Source organism: Clarias gariepinus, chromosome 23 (genome assembly GCF_024256425.1).
Source record: "Clarias gariepinus isolate MV-2021 ecotype Netherlands chromosome 23, CGAR_prim_01v2, whole genome shotgun sequence".
Lineage (NCBI taxonomy): Eukaryota > Metazoa > Chordata > Actinopteri > Siluriformes > Clariidae > Clarias > Clarias gariepinus.
This window is the reverse complement of record NC_071122.1, coordinates 18442659-18460261: the sequence shown is the minus strand read 5'-3', so window position 1 is coordinate 18460261 and position 17603 is coordinate 18442659. Positions and strand designations below refer to the sequence as shown.

The 17603-nt window shown below is 36.0% G+C and overlaps 2 protein-coding genes across 2 annotated transcripts; both read right to left on the bottom strand.

The window, feature by feature from the left end:
- Positions 1-974: 974 nt before the first annotated feature.
- LOC128511115 (zinc finger protein 426-like) lies at positions 975-6122 on the bottom strand. The gene is made up of 2 exons (XM_053483779.1): positions 5905-6122; positions 975-2041 (listed from the first exon to the last, which is right to left on the bottom strand). Exons 1-2 carry the CDS (start codon positions 6083-6085, stop codon positions 1314-1316), a joined length of 909 nt encoding a protein of 302 aa, XP_053339754.1. The 5' UTR covers positions 6086-6122; the 3' UTR covers positions 975-1313.
- An 887-nt stretch (positions 6123-7009) lies between these two features.
- On the bottom strand, positions 7010-8989 carry LOC128511116 (zinc finger protein 473 homolog). Its single transcript, XM_053483780.1, has 2 exons — positions 8767-8989; positions 7010-8564 (listed from the first exon to the last, which is right to left on the bottom strand). The coding sequence occupies exons 1-2, from the start codon at positions 8951-8953 to the stop codon at positions 7876-7878; spliced, it is 876 nt and encodes a 291-aa protein (XP_053339755.1). The 5' UTR covers positions 8954-8989; the 3' UTR covers positions 7010-7875.
- Positions 8990-17603: the final 8614 nt, after the last annotated feature.

The following is a 17603-nucleotide window of genomic DNA, read 5'->3' as shown; positions in this document are numbered from 1 at the left end:
TTAATTACTCATGTGCAAATTATGTTGTTGATCGTTTAAATTTCATGCCTTCTATAAAGTGATGATCTTTTTTTTACACTTCCGTTCCACGCTCCAGTCCAGCAGGTATCCGTGTTAAAACCAACCGCCCAAAAACTTACATGAAGCAATACTCTCGCAAATTATGAGTATTTGCAGATTGTGGAGGCAGTTTTTATTTTCTACAGTATATTTTTAAGGAATGTATCTATTTTAGACTATATACTGTTTGCAAGTTTATCCAAATAATTTTCAAAATGTAAATCGATTCTAAATCAATAACTAATTCCAATTATTCAATTTATTGAATCAACTAATAAAACACAGAATAAATTGCATAATCGGTTAAATGACACCGATCTAGTGAGGCCAGTATGTGCTGGACTCAAATTTCCAGAACGCAAAACAGCTATATGAAGTATTAGACTAAAGACTAATTTTTACATAGTTACCAAGATGGCTGCCACGAATATCCTCTGGTCATTTGGTGCGTTGCTTTGCACATCACCACAAATGAATGTAGCACATCCTACATTCATTTGTCCAGCAGAGGCAGTATAGCACCACACAGCACATGGTTTGTTTCCACAACTGACTAAATAAACACTAAGTCTTAAATTGCACATTTATATACTATTGTAGTTAAACACAGTACTAAATAATATTGAAAATACGGTAAGGCAAGATCACACAAACAGCAAGAGAAACAGCACTCGCCAGTGTGTTAACATCCCTGTGGATGAAGCGTCCAGTTGACCTCAGAAACCAGATGTTTGGCTCTAATGTCATCAGAAATTTTTTTTAACATTATTGATGATCAAAGTAAAAACAGACATATTGAGGACAGACCTTTAAAATAAAAATCAACTGCAAAAATGATTCACAGATTAATCAATAATAATAATAATAATAATTATAATTATATAATTATAATAATAAATAAAGTATAGTATAACATTGCAATAGTAACAATAATAGAATATATAAATTGTTCAAGGTGATTTTTTTTTTGAAAGTCGTGTCACTATAAAAAAAGGGTATAAAAACTTCTGCACTCAACTGTATCAACTTAAAAAAAAACAAGTAAGGTCTACTCTCTTTGTTTTATCATGTCAAGAGGGAAAATCTGGTAAAATTCACATTCTGGTAGCAGAAAGATAACGTTTATCTTACACACACACACACACACACACACACACAGTCATTCAGCATGTCAAGGCAATATATAAATATTTTCACAAGTCAAAAAAAAAATAAGTAAAAAACTTATGATTGTTCACATCTTTGAATACGAATCACGCACACTGTTGATTTTTAACAATGGTGGCCGCTTGGTGTTGATGATGGTAGTGTATGTGCACTCTGACCTGCTGCGCCCGACTGAAACGTTTCCCACACACTGAACAGCTGTAGGGTTTTTCCCCAGTGTGTGTCCTCTCGTGTTCCTTTAAGTGCGCTTTCTGGTGGAAAGTCTTCACGCAGAACTTGCAGGGAAACGGCCTCTCACCCGTGTGCGTCCTCAGGTGGATTTTCAGAGAGTGAGGGGTGCTGTACCACTTCCCGCAGAGATCGCAGCGCAGTTTTTTCTCTTTGCAGCGTGTGAGCTTGCGCCCCTTCGGATTCCCCTCACTCCTGAGAGGTTTGCGACGTACCTTGGAACGGAAGAGTCTTTCCGCAGCCGGACTTTGCAGGTGAAACGGTAGGTTGGTGAAGTCATTCTGAGAGAAGGACTGGGCATTTGGGTCCAACTGACTTTCAGGGTTAGCCTGACCGGAGGTAAGGTCGTCGCTGCAAACCACCTGGGTGTCGCCGCGCTCAAGTTTGACAGTGACGTCCTCAGCAGGGTCTGTGGCGACACAGCACGTAGGCGCATCCCTTGCCGGCTGCTGCGCTTCGACGTCCTCCTGCATGGTGCTAAGCTCCAGCTTCACTTGTATCAGCGAGCTTTCCGAGTCCACCACCTCTTGATTGCTGTTTTGCTCTGCTGGAGGAACTGTCCGGCTGGTCTGTGCACCTGCAGGAGCTGCAGCAAAGCGTAAAACCATAAAAGAAAAAAACAGAATTAAAAAACAATTGATCTGGCACAATCATGGGTACACAATAGAAAATCCTGGAAGGTACTCGTAAGTGAGGACCATTTAAGCACTCCTTGCTGCAGAACCAGAAGTCCCGGGGTGAAGACAGACCTGATTCAGCTCCTTCTGCTGGGGGCAAAGCAAGTAACATATATATCCCAGGAGTGCTTATTATCTCATTATTTCCATGCATTTCATTTATTGCATCATGTTCTAAAAGCTACAGACATTCCTAAATAGTCATGCAGAAATGGGATACAACTAGTCCCCTACTTTTTAAATTTGTTTCGGGAGTACGTTTGTAAGTCTGAATTGTTCTTAAGTCCGACAAAGTGAGTCTTCCACGCCTTTGACACGAATATACAATGTAATGCAAATGTCTGTCTCCTTTTACCCTCACTGCCATCATGTGGCAAAAAGCCGTAATCTAACAGTGCTGTCTCTTTAAATCACAATGGTAATCTCTGACTCCAGTTTGTCCTAGAGCTGTTTTTCACTGTATTCGACTGTAAACTCTGTTTTATTGAGGATTTTCCAAAATTACGATTATTCCCCATCAGGATAGTATTACAGGATAGCTATTTTCTATCACTGTGCTTCTGGACTGATTGACTGAAACCAGTGTGTGTATATAATTATAAATATTGGTATCTGGTGCACTGCAGTGTATTTTTCTTGTAAAATACACGTGAGCTACTGGACTGATTAAACCGGAATTGGAACTGCGATCTGTTTGTATCTGCGGAAATTCATAACTTAAATGTTCGTAAGTCAGGGACTACCTGTACTGATTTCTCTCAGGGACAGGGATAGTAATCAAATCTCCCTGCAGATATCAGATATGTTCCGGCATTTGTACAAAACCAAAAAGTACTGCCAAAGGTCCATTCATGCAAATTCATCAAAAGTACATAAAAACTATGTTATCATCTTTCAACTGCTTTTTGCTTTCAACTGCTGTCCTGTGTAAACTTTTAAACAAAAAAAGCGTTTTTTTCTGCAGTACCTACCATCCATCTCTTTTGTTTCATCATAGAGCATAATAAGCTCTAGTCATATGACTAACCATGCCTTCCGGAAGAGCTCAGAAATGTTGGAGAAAAACTCGCATATTAAAACCCCTTAACAATTAAGCGGTGCAGATTTGTGCCAGCAAGACAATGTCAATAATGATAAAAAAAAGAAGGAAAGTGCTTATATAAAAGCCTTGCCAGTGTGTTAACAAAGAGGCTTCATGCATCAAATTGTGCATTTTGGGATTTTAGATAAGTAAGGTAGAACAAAAATTATTGTTACTTGTGTAAGTCTTACCACTACCATAATATGGAAATGACATAAAAATCTAAAACTCTCAAAATGAGAATAATTTTAATTATTATTTTTCTGGTCATAGAAACAACCAAAAACAACCAGAAAAACAGGTGATCTTATGAACCCTTTTTTTTATGCTTAGTCATGTTTGGGTAGTTAGTTATAATGAAATAAAATTTAGTTCATCATACAGTGGGCCCTCGGATTATGAGCATAATTCGTTCCGGAAGCGGGCTTGTATTTCAAAACACTCGTAAACCAAATTTCATTTTCCCATAGGAAATAATGGAAACTTATATTATTCGTTCTACAGCCCAAAAAAATAAATACATAAAAATAATTAATACAAAATATAAGTAAAAATAAAGCAAATTAACCTGTACTTAACCTTATTTTTTTTTTTTAAATAAATCCCGACAGATAAGTGTTTCAGTTTGTGCACGCAGGGTGTGTGTGTGTAAAATGTGCGTGCACACACACACACACATTAACGGATAGACCGTTTTTAAAACAGTTTAAAAATTAGCAAGAGACATCCTTAGTCACACTTGCGTGGGCGCATACTAACAGGATCAATGCTGTAAAGTAAAACAACAACAACAAAAAACTAATTAAACAGCTCTTCACCTTTGAAAACAATCGTGACAGAGAAGAGTTAGTGTGTTTGTTTGGCAACCTGAGAGAAGGGGGGCTCACTCGCGTTTACAGCCCCCTTCTCTCAGGTTGCCAAACAAACACACAAACTCTCTGCCTTACACAGACACACACATGCACACTCAAAAACACTGCAAGCACTAAGATCCAGCAGGGGAGACGATAGGTCTCGGCTTTACAGCTCCCCTCCTCTCAGGTTGCCAAACAAACACACAAACTCTTCTATGTCACGACTGTTTTCAAAGGTAAGGAGCTGTTTAATTCTTTTTGTTGTTGTTGTTGTTTTACTTTACAGTAGTGATCTCGTTAGTATGCGCTTACGCGACTGTGACTAGTGATGTTCCTTGCTAATTTTTAAACGGTTTTAAAAACGGTCTCTCCGTTAATGTGTGTGTGTGCGCGCACGCACATTACACACACACAGCGTGTGTGTGTGTGTTTTCACCCAGCAGGAGACACGATTACCTACAATTCCGCTGCAAGAGAGAGAAAAACCGCTGGCTCACTTGTGATGACGTGACGCTCGGTGTTAAAACAAGAAGTGCATGCGTGAAACATGATACTCGGTGCTCGTAAACTAAGACAATGCTCGTTTTTCAAGTCAAAAATTATAAAAAATCGTTGCTCGTCTTACAAAACACTTGTAAACCGCGTTACTCGTAATCCGAGGTTCCACTGTATTGCCTATTTTGTGCGGAAAAAAAAGTATATTACTCTGTATACTGCACACGCCTGAGCCCTATACAGTTGGACCTTGGAATATGAACATCCCACCTCAAGGATTTTCGCCTTAAGATGGAAAATTTTGCAAGAAATTTGCCTCAGCATGCGAAGCATTTTCAGCATACAAGTTAACAAACTTAGCCGAACCAAACACCGACTTAGTTGAGTGTACGTCCCGGAGGCTTTCAAAACTTGTTTGAGTCAATGAAAAGTCAAGCAAAGCGAATGGATTATTATTATTATTTTTTTTTTTTTTTTTTTTTTGCATTTTTGCAAGATTTAGTAAAGCCATAGCACCATGAATGTTAGCAAGGACTGTAGCAAGAAAAAAAGTGAGCCACTTTCAGTTTTGTTTCTAAAGCAACCATTGCCAAGAGGAATCATAAATAAATCTAAATGTTTGGATTGTATGTATATGCAAAAAATGTGATTATATTGTTTGAATTTGTTAATATTAGTAATATTTTCGGTGGCTGGAATCGATTATCTGTATTTACATTATTTTCGCTGGAAAAATGTGTTTTGCAATACGAAAATTCTCCTTAAGAACTCACCTGCTAAATGGATTACATATGTAAGATTCCACTGTATATGTTTAACAAAAAAACTAAAACAAACAACAACAAAAAACACAAAACAAAAAATGGCTAAAATACGTTTTAAAAGCTTTTTTAACGCACTTATTCAGAATGCACTAGAATATTATACAGATTGCATTTATTTAAATGCATATTTTGATATTTGCTTGGCTTTTACACTGACTATAACAGATGTGTGTTAGTGTTTGGGGTAAAACACAGTATAAGCTGAACACATTCGTTAGGTTGTTGCTCTTGTTGTTTGTTTACTATATTTGTTTTTATGCTCATACACGATACAGTTGTACAGTGCCAAATGATACCCCTACCACTTATTATTAGAGTTACTACAGCTATATAACACAATTATTCACTCATTGTTAAGCCATGATCACGTCGACTTAAATTCGTAGTTACTCAGTATTTTTATTAAGGAGGGATTCACTAGTGAGCGCATTAATAACTAAACTGCTGAAACACACACACACACACACACACACACACACACTGCCGAGGTTGGATGAGAATCTAAGCGGCTCATTCACCTGGTCCAGTGTTGATGCTAACTTCCGCTAGCATTTTCCTCAGATAAATATTCTCCTGTTTGGAGCGGTCTATCTCCTCCTGATACTGAGAAATAGTGTCCTTAACTACTTGATATATTTCTGCCGCAGCAGCCATTAAACGATCACAGAAAAACGAATTCAACGTCTCCAAATGAGCCATGTTTCCAGTGTAGATTAGAATAAAAAGTGCTACTACTTTGCTTCTTCTTCTATTTAGTCGTAAGTGCAGAAGGCTGGGCGTTGCCTGTAACTTACCGCCACCTGTCGGAAAAGCGATGCAGTGTCAAACGTCCAAATCCTACTGTAGTTTGATTTTTAAAACGTTTAACTATTTTTCATAACGGAATGAATCTGTATTTACTTTCTCTACAGACTTTATGTTCATGTTCATTTTGCCAGTGATAATTAATGATCACTGTTTGTATGCAGAGAAGCACAGTTTAAAACATTATTATTAATCATTATTTGCCGGTGCTGTTACTACTAGTACTCCTTGAATAAATATGATGGTTTTAGCTGCAGACGTCTGTTGGGTCAATACATGTTCTGGTACTACCGTTAGCATTTATAAATAGCATAAATTAGCATTTATAAATAGTGTGTGAGTGTGTGTTTAAATGCTTGTGCCATGCAATAGACTGGTACTCCATCCTGGATGTATTGTACCTTGTGCCCTGTGTCCCCAGCACAGGCCCCATGCACAATGTGATCCTGTACAGGATAAGCAGAATAGAGAAAGGGTGACTATTCTGATCTATTATACAATTTTCTATTATGTATATCTAAATATTACATAAATATTTGACAGTAGATTTCAGTTTTTTTTTCATCCCATCATCACAACAAACTAATCTGCAGATATTTAATTCACCTTTAATGTATGATTTACTTTGATTTAAACAACTGCAAAACACTTGCTTTAATAAAAATGAACCTTTAAATGAACCTATGATTACCACCACTAAAAACTGTTTGCTAACTTAAACACTGGAACTAACATCCTGGTCCTTCTAACAGAAGAAAGAAAAACAATTCAATAAAACCTCATCTACTCTTTACTAACAATAATAAATACAAAATCAGACACCTTGGTTTAATGTTTAATAATATATACACCATGCATTTCGATTCAGTTCTCTATAAAATACACAAAAATTGTGCGAAACTACTTTCTCTATTAAAAACCACCCCTGTATTTTAATCAGTAGATTTCAGACTCACAACGTAAATAAGACAGATCTCTGTTAAACATGGACAATAAGTAGATAAGTCAATAATCAGAATAATGAATGAATAACCAGTAGTTAGACATGTAAAACTAACAATAATAAGTACTTTTGTTATATTTAGTAAAACTATGAGGTAGGGCTGTCAAAATAATGCATTAGTTTCAATTAATTAATCACAAAGAAAAAAAACATCTTAAAAAACATTTACTTTTATTAGGAGTGTCATCAAAACTGTTCTGGCCACAGTAGCTTTATAGGATGATGGATGCAGATGAGAAGATTCTGCTTGGCTCTAAGAATTAAACATTTACATTTAAATAACCATGCAGATTAAACTGCAATTTCTGCTAAACGGAATTTCGTATTATTGGTGTACTTCAAGCCTGAAATATCACCTCAATGCAAAGCATTTAGTATTGACCCCAGAGTTCCAAGCTTATACAGCTCCTGATGCCAGGGGAAAAAGCCAGCCTCTAACTGATGATCATCAATCACATCTGAGTTACCTTCATAGCTAAAACTGATCTATGACAGAAATTAAAATGAATTAATTAGATAGATTTGTTTTATTGCTTGACAGCCCTATTACAAGGATATTAAAACTAGCCACTGAAGTGCCTTATTAAATGCATTCAAAGTAAAAAAAAGAAAGGAGGAAAAAAGATGACTAACAAAAAAAAACATTTTATCCACAAGCAATTTTTTGCTGTATATATTTGCATCATAGCTGTTCCCGATGATGATTCCGAAGGTGTATCTTCATAGGGTTGGAGCGAGTAAAACACATCCTGCACACCGGACAGCTGAAAGGCTTTTCACCCGTGTGTATTCTTTCATGTTCTTTCAGGTGACTTTTTAGCTTGAACCGCTTTTTACAATAACTACAACTGAAAGGTCTTTCTTTCTGATGCACGATCATGTGTGTTTTCAGCGTTCCTTTCTGTTTGAAGGACTTTCCGCAGACTCCACAGGTGAACACAGCCATGTGACTCCTTACGTGTGATGCTAGCTGAGGAATGTCAGTGAACGTTTGGTCGCAATAAGTGCAGGAAAAGAGCTCTTGCTGGTCTGTTGCTTGATCAGCCTCGGATTCGGCTTCATTCTTCACCTCGGCGGAGAAGACGGCTTGGGACTGGGATGCACAGGGTTCCACTTTGACCGTGACTGAGTAGGCGGTATGTAGGCTGCTGCTGCTGCTGTCCTCGTTTTCATCCCTCACCCCAGTTTTCTCTGAAAAACTCAAACCTGGCCCGAGATCCTGAGCGATAGGTGTGAGCTTTGTCTTGCATGTCTGTGGATGATTCTCAGACTGTTGTGGATAAGATTTCTTTGGACTAGCTTCTACTTCCAGGTTCACTTGTAGAAGGGAGGTGTCGGTGTTCAGGGCTCTCTGGTTTAAACTGTGCTTCTCTGCATATAAACATTAAGATCATTAATTATTACAGGAAGGAACAACATGAGCAAAAAGTCTATAGAGAAAATAAACACAGGCTCATGTTGTTATAAAAGAGATTTAAGTTTAATTATGAGTTTTATAAAAGAGTGTCTAAATACCATATCGTGTTGTTTATTGCTATAATTAGCTATAATAATAAAAATAATGTGTGAGTACCTGAGCGCTCCTGAACACTGTTGTAGATTTCAGCCAGCGCTTCTCTCAGACACCGGTTCTCGTGTTTTATTCGCTCTATTTCACCCTGATATTCACTAAACGCGTCTTTAAACACTTGGAATATTTCTGCAGCGACTGTCATTAGGCGCTCTGTCAAAAAACTATTCACACTATCCAAATTGTTCATTTTATCCCGAGTCACTTTCACTTAAGACTGAATCGTTTTTCTTCTGCTTCTTCCTCGTTTCGAGACATTTAGCAAACAATAGATTCGCTCTTTACCGCCACCTACAGGCTGAGTGTGGTCCAGGCTGCTCACTAACAACACACCATCTGAAAAAACAAACAAAAACAAACAAACAAACATCGAACTAATTAGTACTAAACGAACAAGAATAATGTAAAAGACAAATAATAACATATTAATCAATACACAAATGTTATCCATCCAAAGTCTTTTTTAAGGAAATATAAGTCGAATTGTTTTTTTTTCCAATTGTTTGTCTGATGAACTGAATCTGTTTTGCCAGCGTTCCTACACAGAGACTTTTTGGTCAGAATTCTTAATATTCATTCAGCCTTATTTGAAAGTGACTATTCTTTCTATTTCAAAGGTTTTATGTTGATTTCTTGGCAACTAAAAAAAAGAAGATTGTAAAATATTACATAATTCATTTGTTTTTACTACTAGCTAAATCATCATATTACTCTATCACAAGTCACTTTAAATAAATCACTTTTACGCATATTTGCACGCACAAGACACTTTTAATATGTGGATTACACAACACTGGACATTACCATTCTTTTATTACCATTTATTCTAACTTCATTCCACACAAAAATTACATAAATATATACCTACTCGTACACCTGCTCTTATTGTTCTATATTTCTTCATAGATTTTCTATATTGTGTATTTTTGTTGTACAGTTATTTTATTTTTAACTTTAATTTTTATATTTTATTTTATTCTTTCCTAGTTAAATTTGCCCTTTATTTTAATTTTCATATTTATTTCCTATTCCTATTCATAGTCTTTTATTTTTAGGTCACGAACAGTTTTCTAAGCATTTCACTGCATATCGTACGGTGTATGACTGTGTACAGTATGTGACAAATAAAATTTGAATTTTAAATATCATATCCACAAACAACAATTTCCTGGTGCTAAACCTTTTCCTCTGTATTCAAAAACCATCTAAACAGATATAAAGAATCTCTTCAAGACTCTTAAGTGATGAAAACTGTTTCCCTGTATTCTTCCTTTGTGTCCTCTTAAGTTGTAGAATCTCCTATTCTATTGTGTTATTTTACCCTGGCTTTATGTTTGTATATATAACTCTTTTTTAAATTATTTTCTTTTATTCTTTTTTTTCTTTTTTTGATTGTATTGATTTTGTGTGTATAAAATGTAAAAAATAAAATAAAATAAAAACTGACCATGAAAAAAAAGTACTAATCAAACAACTGACATTCTTTAAGATCTACATGTACAGAGTGTGGCCCAGGCTTTTTTTTTTTTTTTTTTTACAAAAAAAAAAATCTAAAAAGTGAAACTAACTAAATACACTACACAGACAAAAGTATTAATCCAAACCTGTTTATTATTGAATTCAGGTGTTTCAATCACGCCCCTTATCACCCAAAGGGGAATCTGAATGCTGGATAATTCTATTCCTTCCATAAGTTTGCTGATCACCCTTTCCCCATTCCAACATAACTGTGCTCCAGTGCTTAAAGCAAGAACTATAAAGACATGGTTTGATAAAAAACTTGAATGGCCCACACTTTGGGATAAGGTTGTACTCACTCACTGTCTATACCGCTTTATCTAGTATACAAGGTCAGAGGAGGCCTTAGGGCACAAGGTGGGGTATACCCTGGAAAGGTGACAATCCGTAGCAGGGTACACACACACACACACAGGGCAATTTGGAAGTCCAGTTAGCCTAATCTCCATGTCTTCGGACTGTGAGAGTAAACGGAGCACACAGAGGAAACCCACACTCTAAAAAACGCTGGGTTGTTTTTTCTACCCAAGCGCTGGGTTGCCTCTGTTGGGTCATTTTTTCTGGGTTATTTACAGAGAGTTGGGTAGTTTTTGTGTAACCCAGCTGCTGGGTTGAAGTTTGATTGGCCCCTCCCCCAAAGTTCACCGGTGGATTCAGCGGCTGTCAGTCAGAGCTTCGTGTCTCTCTTACATTTACATTTACATTTAGGCATTTGGCAGACGCTCTTATCCAGAGCGACTTACAAAAAGTGCTTTAATGTTTACAACATTGGATACATACTTACACTGGGTTAACTAGGTTAATAACTAAGTACCATTAGTCCAACACAACTGAGTTTTTTTTTTTTTTTTTTTTTTTTCGGGGGGAGGGGGGTTAGTCCAAGTACTGGAGAAACAGATGCGTCTTGAGTCGTCGTTTAAAGATAGTCAAAGTCTCTGATGTACGGACATCTAGAGGAAGTTCATTCCACCATCTAGGTGCCAGAACAGAAAAGCTCTTCAGCTCCCACACCGCTGATGACGGTTCATTTAAAGGGAAAATGACGTTAAATACAAGGTCTGTATACACATGTTCACTCACCTAAGTCACATATGACTGAAAAATTATTACTATATGTAAGATCTATTACTGTTACCGTGTTAAGGTTACACTTAAACTTTCAGGCTGGTCTGAGGTAAGATAATTTAGCTGACAATAGCTGCTATAGTTAGCCAAAGAACCCCACCTGTGTATGAAGGAAACGGATAAGATGTCTGAGATTTTTATTTTTCTCTGTAGAATGTTTGCAGGGTGAAGAAACTGTAACTGTAGTATTAGCATGACGCTAGCATTTAGTTAGGTTGCTAGCGTTAGCAACCACATTAACATAAGAACTTTATTAATCTCACTGTTTGAGACAATAAAATGCTGGAGTGTTACAAAACACTGACCCTCTCACAAATATACACACCTGCTAACATCCCGTTTTTCACTAGTTAGTAATTTACTCCGCGGTCAAAAGTCGCCCGAAAAAAAGTTTCTCCCAAGTTATAACAATATTTTACACCTTTCCCCCTTTGGCAAGTAGTGTGCAAATATGACTGCTGCATGTAAGATAACCAGGTAGCCCTCTTTAACCAAAGTTGCTTGTGATTCAGACTAAATTAACTATCAGTCAGCTGTACAGATAACTACTAGATGGAAGTATTAACATTTGGGTGATTGTAATGTGCCAGTATGACCCCAGCTATGACAATGCATCTCCTCGGTAATTAGCTTAAAATCAACGCAGACCACAAGACCAACTAGTCTGATAAAGCTCATATGAGCTTTATCCCAAAAGCCATGCTTATTTTGCTTATTTTATTTTTGGTAGTAGCTGTCTACATGTTTTTGTTTCAGGTTACCTATACCCTAGCTTTGTAATTTTTTTATTTAGTATAAATCCTATTACACATTAAATTGATAGTCTTATTCAGTTTAATCTTTGTTATTCAACAAATTTTTAACTTTTTTTAAATTTTCTTTCTAAGGTTGGCACCAACATGGTGGAATACCTCCAGCAGGCTGAAGGGTTAAGGCCATACCCCTACTGTACATCCTGACGTTGGGAGATAATGACCAGCGCTGCTCTCAGGCATGTGTCATTCTGGTGGGACAGGCTCTGGAACAATGCGCACTACTTGGGGCGGTTGATGTGTGCTTCAAGGCATTTTATATTTTTGACATTACCTATTTAAAGTAGTGTGCACCTGTATAGGACTTTTTGTAATGTTGCTATGAAATAGCAAGGCCTACTTGAAAAGTCATAGACAGTGTTTGTATGTTAAAACGGAACCAGGGCTGGATAGTTTTGTTCTGCAGAAAAGATATCTAATGTCACAAAGAGATCCTGCTCTGTAGTAGCTGCCTCAGCCTATTTGTGTTATTACTCCATTCTGCCCTTATGAGTAATAGTATAGTAATGATGTCGCTGTTGATTATCTGTTCTTGTGCTTTTGAAAAATAAACGATTTTTCTATGAACATTTAATAGGATGTTGTTTATTGCATATATGTATGGTTTGCAAAACTTTTAAGTTTTTTTTTTAATAAACCAGTATATCAAAGTAATTTAACTGTTTAATAGATGTGGGTAGTTTTAACATGAAAATAATAACCTATTTGTGAGGTAGAATTAACTCAACATTCCAGTTAAAATGAACCAACATCTGGGTAGAACATTTAACCAATTTATGTGGTAGAATTAACCCAGCATTATAGTTAAATATGATAAATATTTAACCCATTTTGCTGGGTTAAAAAAATAACCCATTTTGCTGGGTTAAATTAACCCAGCATTTAGTTAGTCCAATAGTTACCCAGCAGCTGGGTTAAAAACAACCCAGATTGGGTTGTTTTTAACCCAGCATTTTTTAGGGTGCACCAAGCACGGGGAGAACATGCACACAGACCTCAGGGTGGAAATCAAACACGGACCCTGAAGATGCAAGGTGACAGTGCTCACCACTAAACCACCGTGATGCCTGCGATGAGGTTTCTTGTTTTATTATTATTATTATTATTATTATTATTTTAGGTAGCACAATTTCATGGCATTGTCACTTAATATTTCAGTTGTTTAGACTGATTTATTTTCAATGTTAGAAACATACATATATATTCTAATTTAATATCTAACTCTATCATTTATCTGGATGTAAGAGACAAAGATTAAGGTGCTGAAGACTTAATCATTTTGTTGTTATTGCCATTTCTGTTAATAGAGAAAGCTATTCTGCAGCATATTTTGGACATTTATAATTAAATAATGCATATATGTACTTGCTTGAATTATACTACACCTAGAGTCAAAAAAGCAATAAATGTTTTTTTTTAACAAATGTATAGTACATATTCTATTATATATATTATTAAGTCAAAAATAGTTATAACTATTCAATACTAATTCAAACAACATAAAAAAAACTAGATAGTTCATAAACATGCACATATTTACATGATAAAATGAAACCTATTGGGACTAGTGCGCCCACCCACATAGGGCAGACATACAGTAACAGACATATCTGTTAGTCATATAACTGTCTTTATGAGTGCCAACTCTAGTGGTGGTCTTTAAATAATGCTAAAGACACATTACAAATGGAAATTCTTAAGCTATTAGTGATTTAAACATTTATTATAGTCATACTGTCGTGAGATTAATTTTTTTTTTTATTCATATCTCACACTCGGAGGTGGTGGAGTAAGTTTAGTTTGTTACTTACTGTAGGTACACGTCACATATCTATACCTCACTTAAATAGTCTTCTTATTTTTATAATTACTCCACTATGTCTTACAGCAAATATCTGTACTTTTATTTAATTACAGTTCTGCATGGCATGGCGTTACCTAACCATATTGGTGTGTTATCTCAAGCTGGAATTTCAACACCTGCTGACTATTACTGTACTGTAAAGTATGTGTAATTACATGTCTGTCCTTTCCTCTGAGACATGACAAATAAGGTAACAAGTGTTTGAAATCTGAAGGTGAGTTCTTTTGAACACTCAAATGGGCACAGAGGACATCTACTTGAGTACTATATGCCGTATGTACAGGATCACACGGTATACCATCACATTCATACATGCCTATTATCCAAAATGTAGCCACGGTTGGAAGGTTGGAAGGTTGCAAGGTTGGAAGCCCAAAATTGTGAATAGTGAAATGTAATGCTTCATTAGTGTATATTGAAGAATTACATTTTCCCTTTACTGAAAACAAAAGGCCCAAACCTGCTGTAGCATAAACTGACAAGGTTTGCCAAGGTTAGACCTCAAGAACTGGAGTGTCCTGCATAGATTCCTGTGCTCAACCACACTGAAAAGCTTTAGGATGAACTGGAAAACTGGCCTCCTAATCCAACATCAATCCCTGACCTCACTAATGCTCCTGTAGCCGAGTGAACACAAATCCCTGCAGCCACGATCAAATCTAGTGTAGAGCCTTCGAGGTAGTGTAAAGCATGGAGGTTGTGAGCAAAGTGGGTACTGATTCTGAAATGGCAAAGCATGTTATTCCATCCGGGTTTTAAACATAAAATTAGCTGCCTTTGCTTCTTCTTCACTTTAATCAACAGGCGATGAACAAAGTCATACAGTTTTATATACATTAATAAGACTCATGCACACAATAAATGCCCATCTAAATATCTAATTATTAAAAAAAGGAGAAAAAAAAGAAAACACAAGTTCATACTCTAGCAGACTGCTTTTTTGCATCAATACAAATTTGCATTTATTTTATTTAAAATTTTTAATTAACTCAAGTATTAAATCCAATGTAAAAAGAAAAACAAATTCGTGTAGTGTGATATGATTAGTAATCAGATGTAATGGAAAAGGAAAGGTCTATGGAAGTCTTAATGTCTTCCCACCGTTTTGTCTACCTTGTGTCCATACGAATCCAGAATAAATGTAAAATAGCTTCAGGGAGTGAATCAAAGAAAGGGCACTGTTTAATGGTATACTGTTTCTCCTCCCTCTACCTCAACTCATTACTGCATTACTACAAAGTATTGAAATGTCACGTTCTTGTGATGTCACTTTGTCGCTCTTGTTTGCACATTTGCACACGCACTTTATGTTGTCTCTTTTGTATAACATTTTGTTTTTCTGTTTAATTAAAAATGTCTTGTCTCAGTTAATTAGGCAGCTAATTAGGTTTCTAAGTTAGCTACAGTAGTTACTTTTGTTAATTTATGTTGTTAATTTATGTTGTCTTGTCTCAGCAAGCCAGCTAATTAGGTTTCCTGGTTTGTTAGTTAGTGTTTTTTTTTGTAAATTTACTGTATGTTGTTAATTTATGTTATTTGTAGCACCTTGGTCCTGGAGGAACATTGTTTCGTTTCACTGTGTACTTAACTGTATATGATTGAAATGACGATAAAAGCCTACTTGACCTTGAACATCTTTATTTTGGCCTATGTATAAACCATGCAGTTGTACAACACCATTGATCAGTGAACTGGGATTTCTGGGAGCTGCTTTATTATCACAAAGATATATGGTGGGTTCCCTCCAGGTAATCTGGTTTCCTCCCACAGTCCACAAGACATGCAGATTAGGTTGATTACATACACCGCCTTCTACCTGAAGTCTCCTGGGATAGGCTCCAGGCCCCCTGTGACCCTGTAACAGAACAATCACTATAAACGATGAATGAGTCAAAACTAATCAAATCAACTTTTATTATTAACCTCTGTGCACTATTCATCCTCTGCAGCTGATCTAGAATAAAGCTGCATGACGTGTTTTCAACCGTCCTAAGCTCTCCCACCGCACTTTATTTCTTCGCTCCCTCCACCCACTTCCTCTGATCCTCCAGCACAGCTTTACTGGTCCCACTATCTCTTAGTGATTGAGGAAGACATGCATCTAGACAGTTTTCTTTCTGTCTCCTAGGTGGTGGAACTTCCTCCTGATGTCCGTACAGCAGAGTAACTGGCAGTCATTAGGCAACGACTAAAGACCTATCTGTTTCTTAGGCATTTGTGTTAACTTCCCCAAAAAATAAAGAAATACATAAATCTTTCACAACAGTGTTTGACTGATGGTACTTCTAGTTAGTAACCTAGTGAACCAGTGTAAGGATGTATTTAATAATAAAAACTTTATTTAACTTTATTTATATAAAAGAATTTACTGTATGTAAGTTGCTCTGGACAAGAGCATCTGCTAATTGCCAAAATGTAAATGTTTTATGACTACAATAAATTTGGCGGTTTATTCTTTTTGATTTTAGAGATTGATCTATCAAATCATTACACATATTGTCCCCCAGCATTTTTAGGCTGTTTGTACAGCAGGTAAAAATTTATTAACCACTTTGATATCCACTTATATCATTTTCCATTCTGTGAATGTGACAGTAGATGGCGGTTTTCTTGATCCCATTGACCCAACACATTACACTTATTTGTATTGATGTGATTTAATTTTGTTGCATGATTTACTTTGGTGTTAAACAGTGGGAACATAAACATTGTGTATGTGTAGTTTTGGAACACTGAATGAACCTACAATATGCTTATTATCACTGAAAACCTTAACTTAAGCACCAAAACTAAAATGCAGGTTCCTCAGAAAAACAATCACATAAAACTTCTTCTATTCATTACCAACAAATAATAAACACAAAATTATAAAACTTTGGTTTAATAAAGTGTACACCATACATTTGGATTCAGTGCTCTTTAAATCCACACTTATTGTGCAAAACGCTTCTCCCTGTATTTTAATCAGTAGAATTCCAACTCAGGAAAGAAATAGGACATACAGTATACAGTATCTATTAAGTGTGGACAATAAGTAAACAGAACAATAAACAAATAACCAGTAGACAGACAAAAACCAACCAATAAGTTGCCGTATAAAGTAGAGATGGGGGAAAATTGATTCAGTTATGTATTGTGATGCTTTTGTGTGGCAATTCAAAATCAGTCCAAAATCTGAAGAATATAGAAGTATGACTATGCTAAAATTTCCCTAAAACAAAATAGCCTGTTTTTATTACATAAACTAAACAAAAAAGCTGTTATTATTTTTTTTTCATTTTTCCACATTGCATTTTGATCTGAATAGAAAAAAATTATAGAATCCTTACAGCACTTATAATGCGAGGAGTTTTCAGTACTACAATTTTTTGTAGTTGTATATTTCAAATGAAAATGTAATTCATGCATTGAAAATTCAATGCAAAAATATTAACCTTACTAAATTGCTGTTCAAAAGGTGTTAAAAATACCATTTTTATTATTTTTTAACATCACAAATTCAGGCTAACAAAATTAAATCT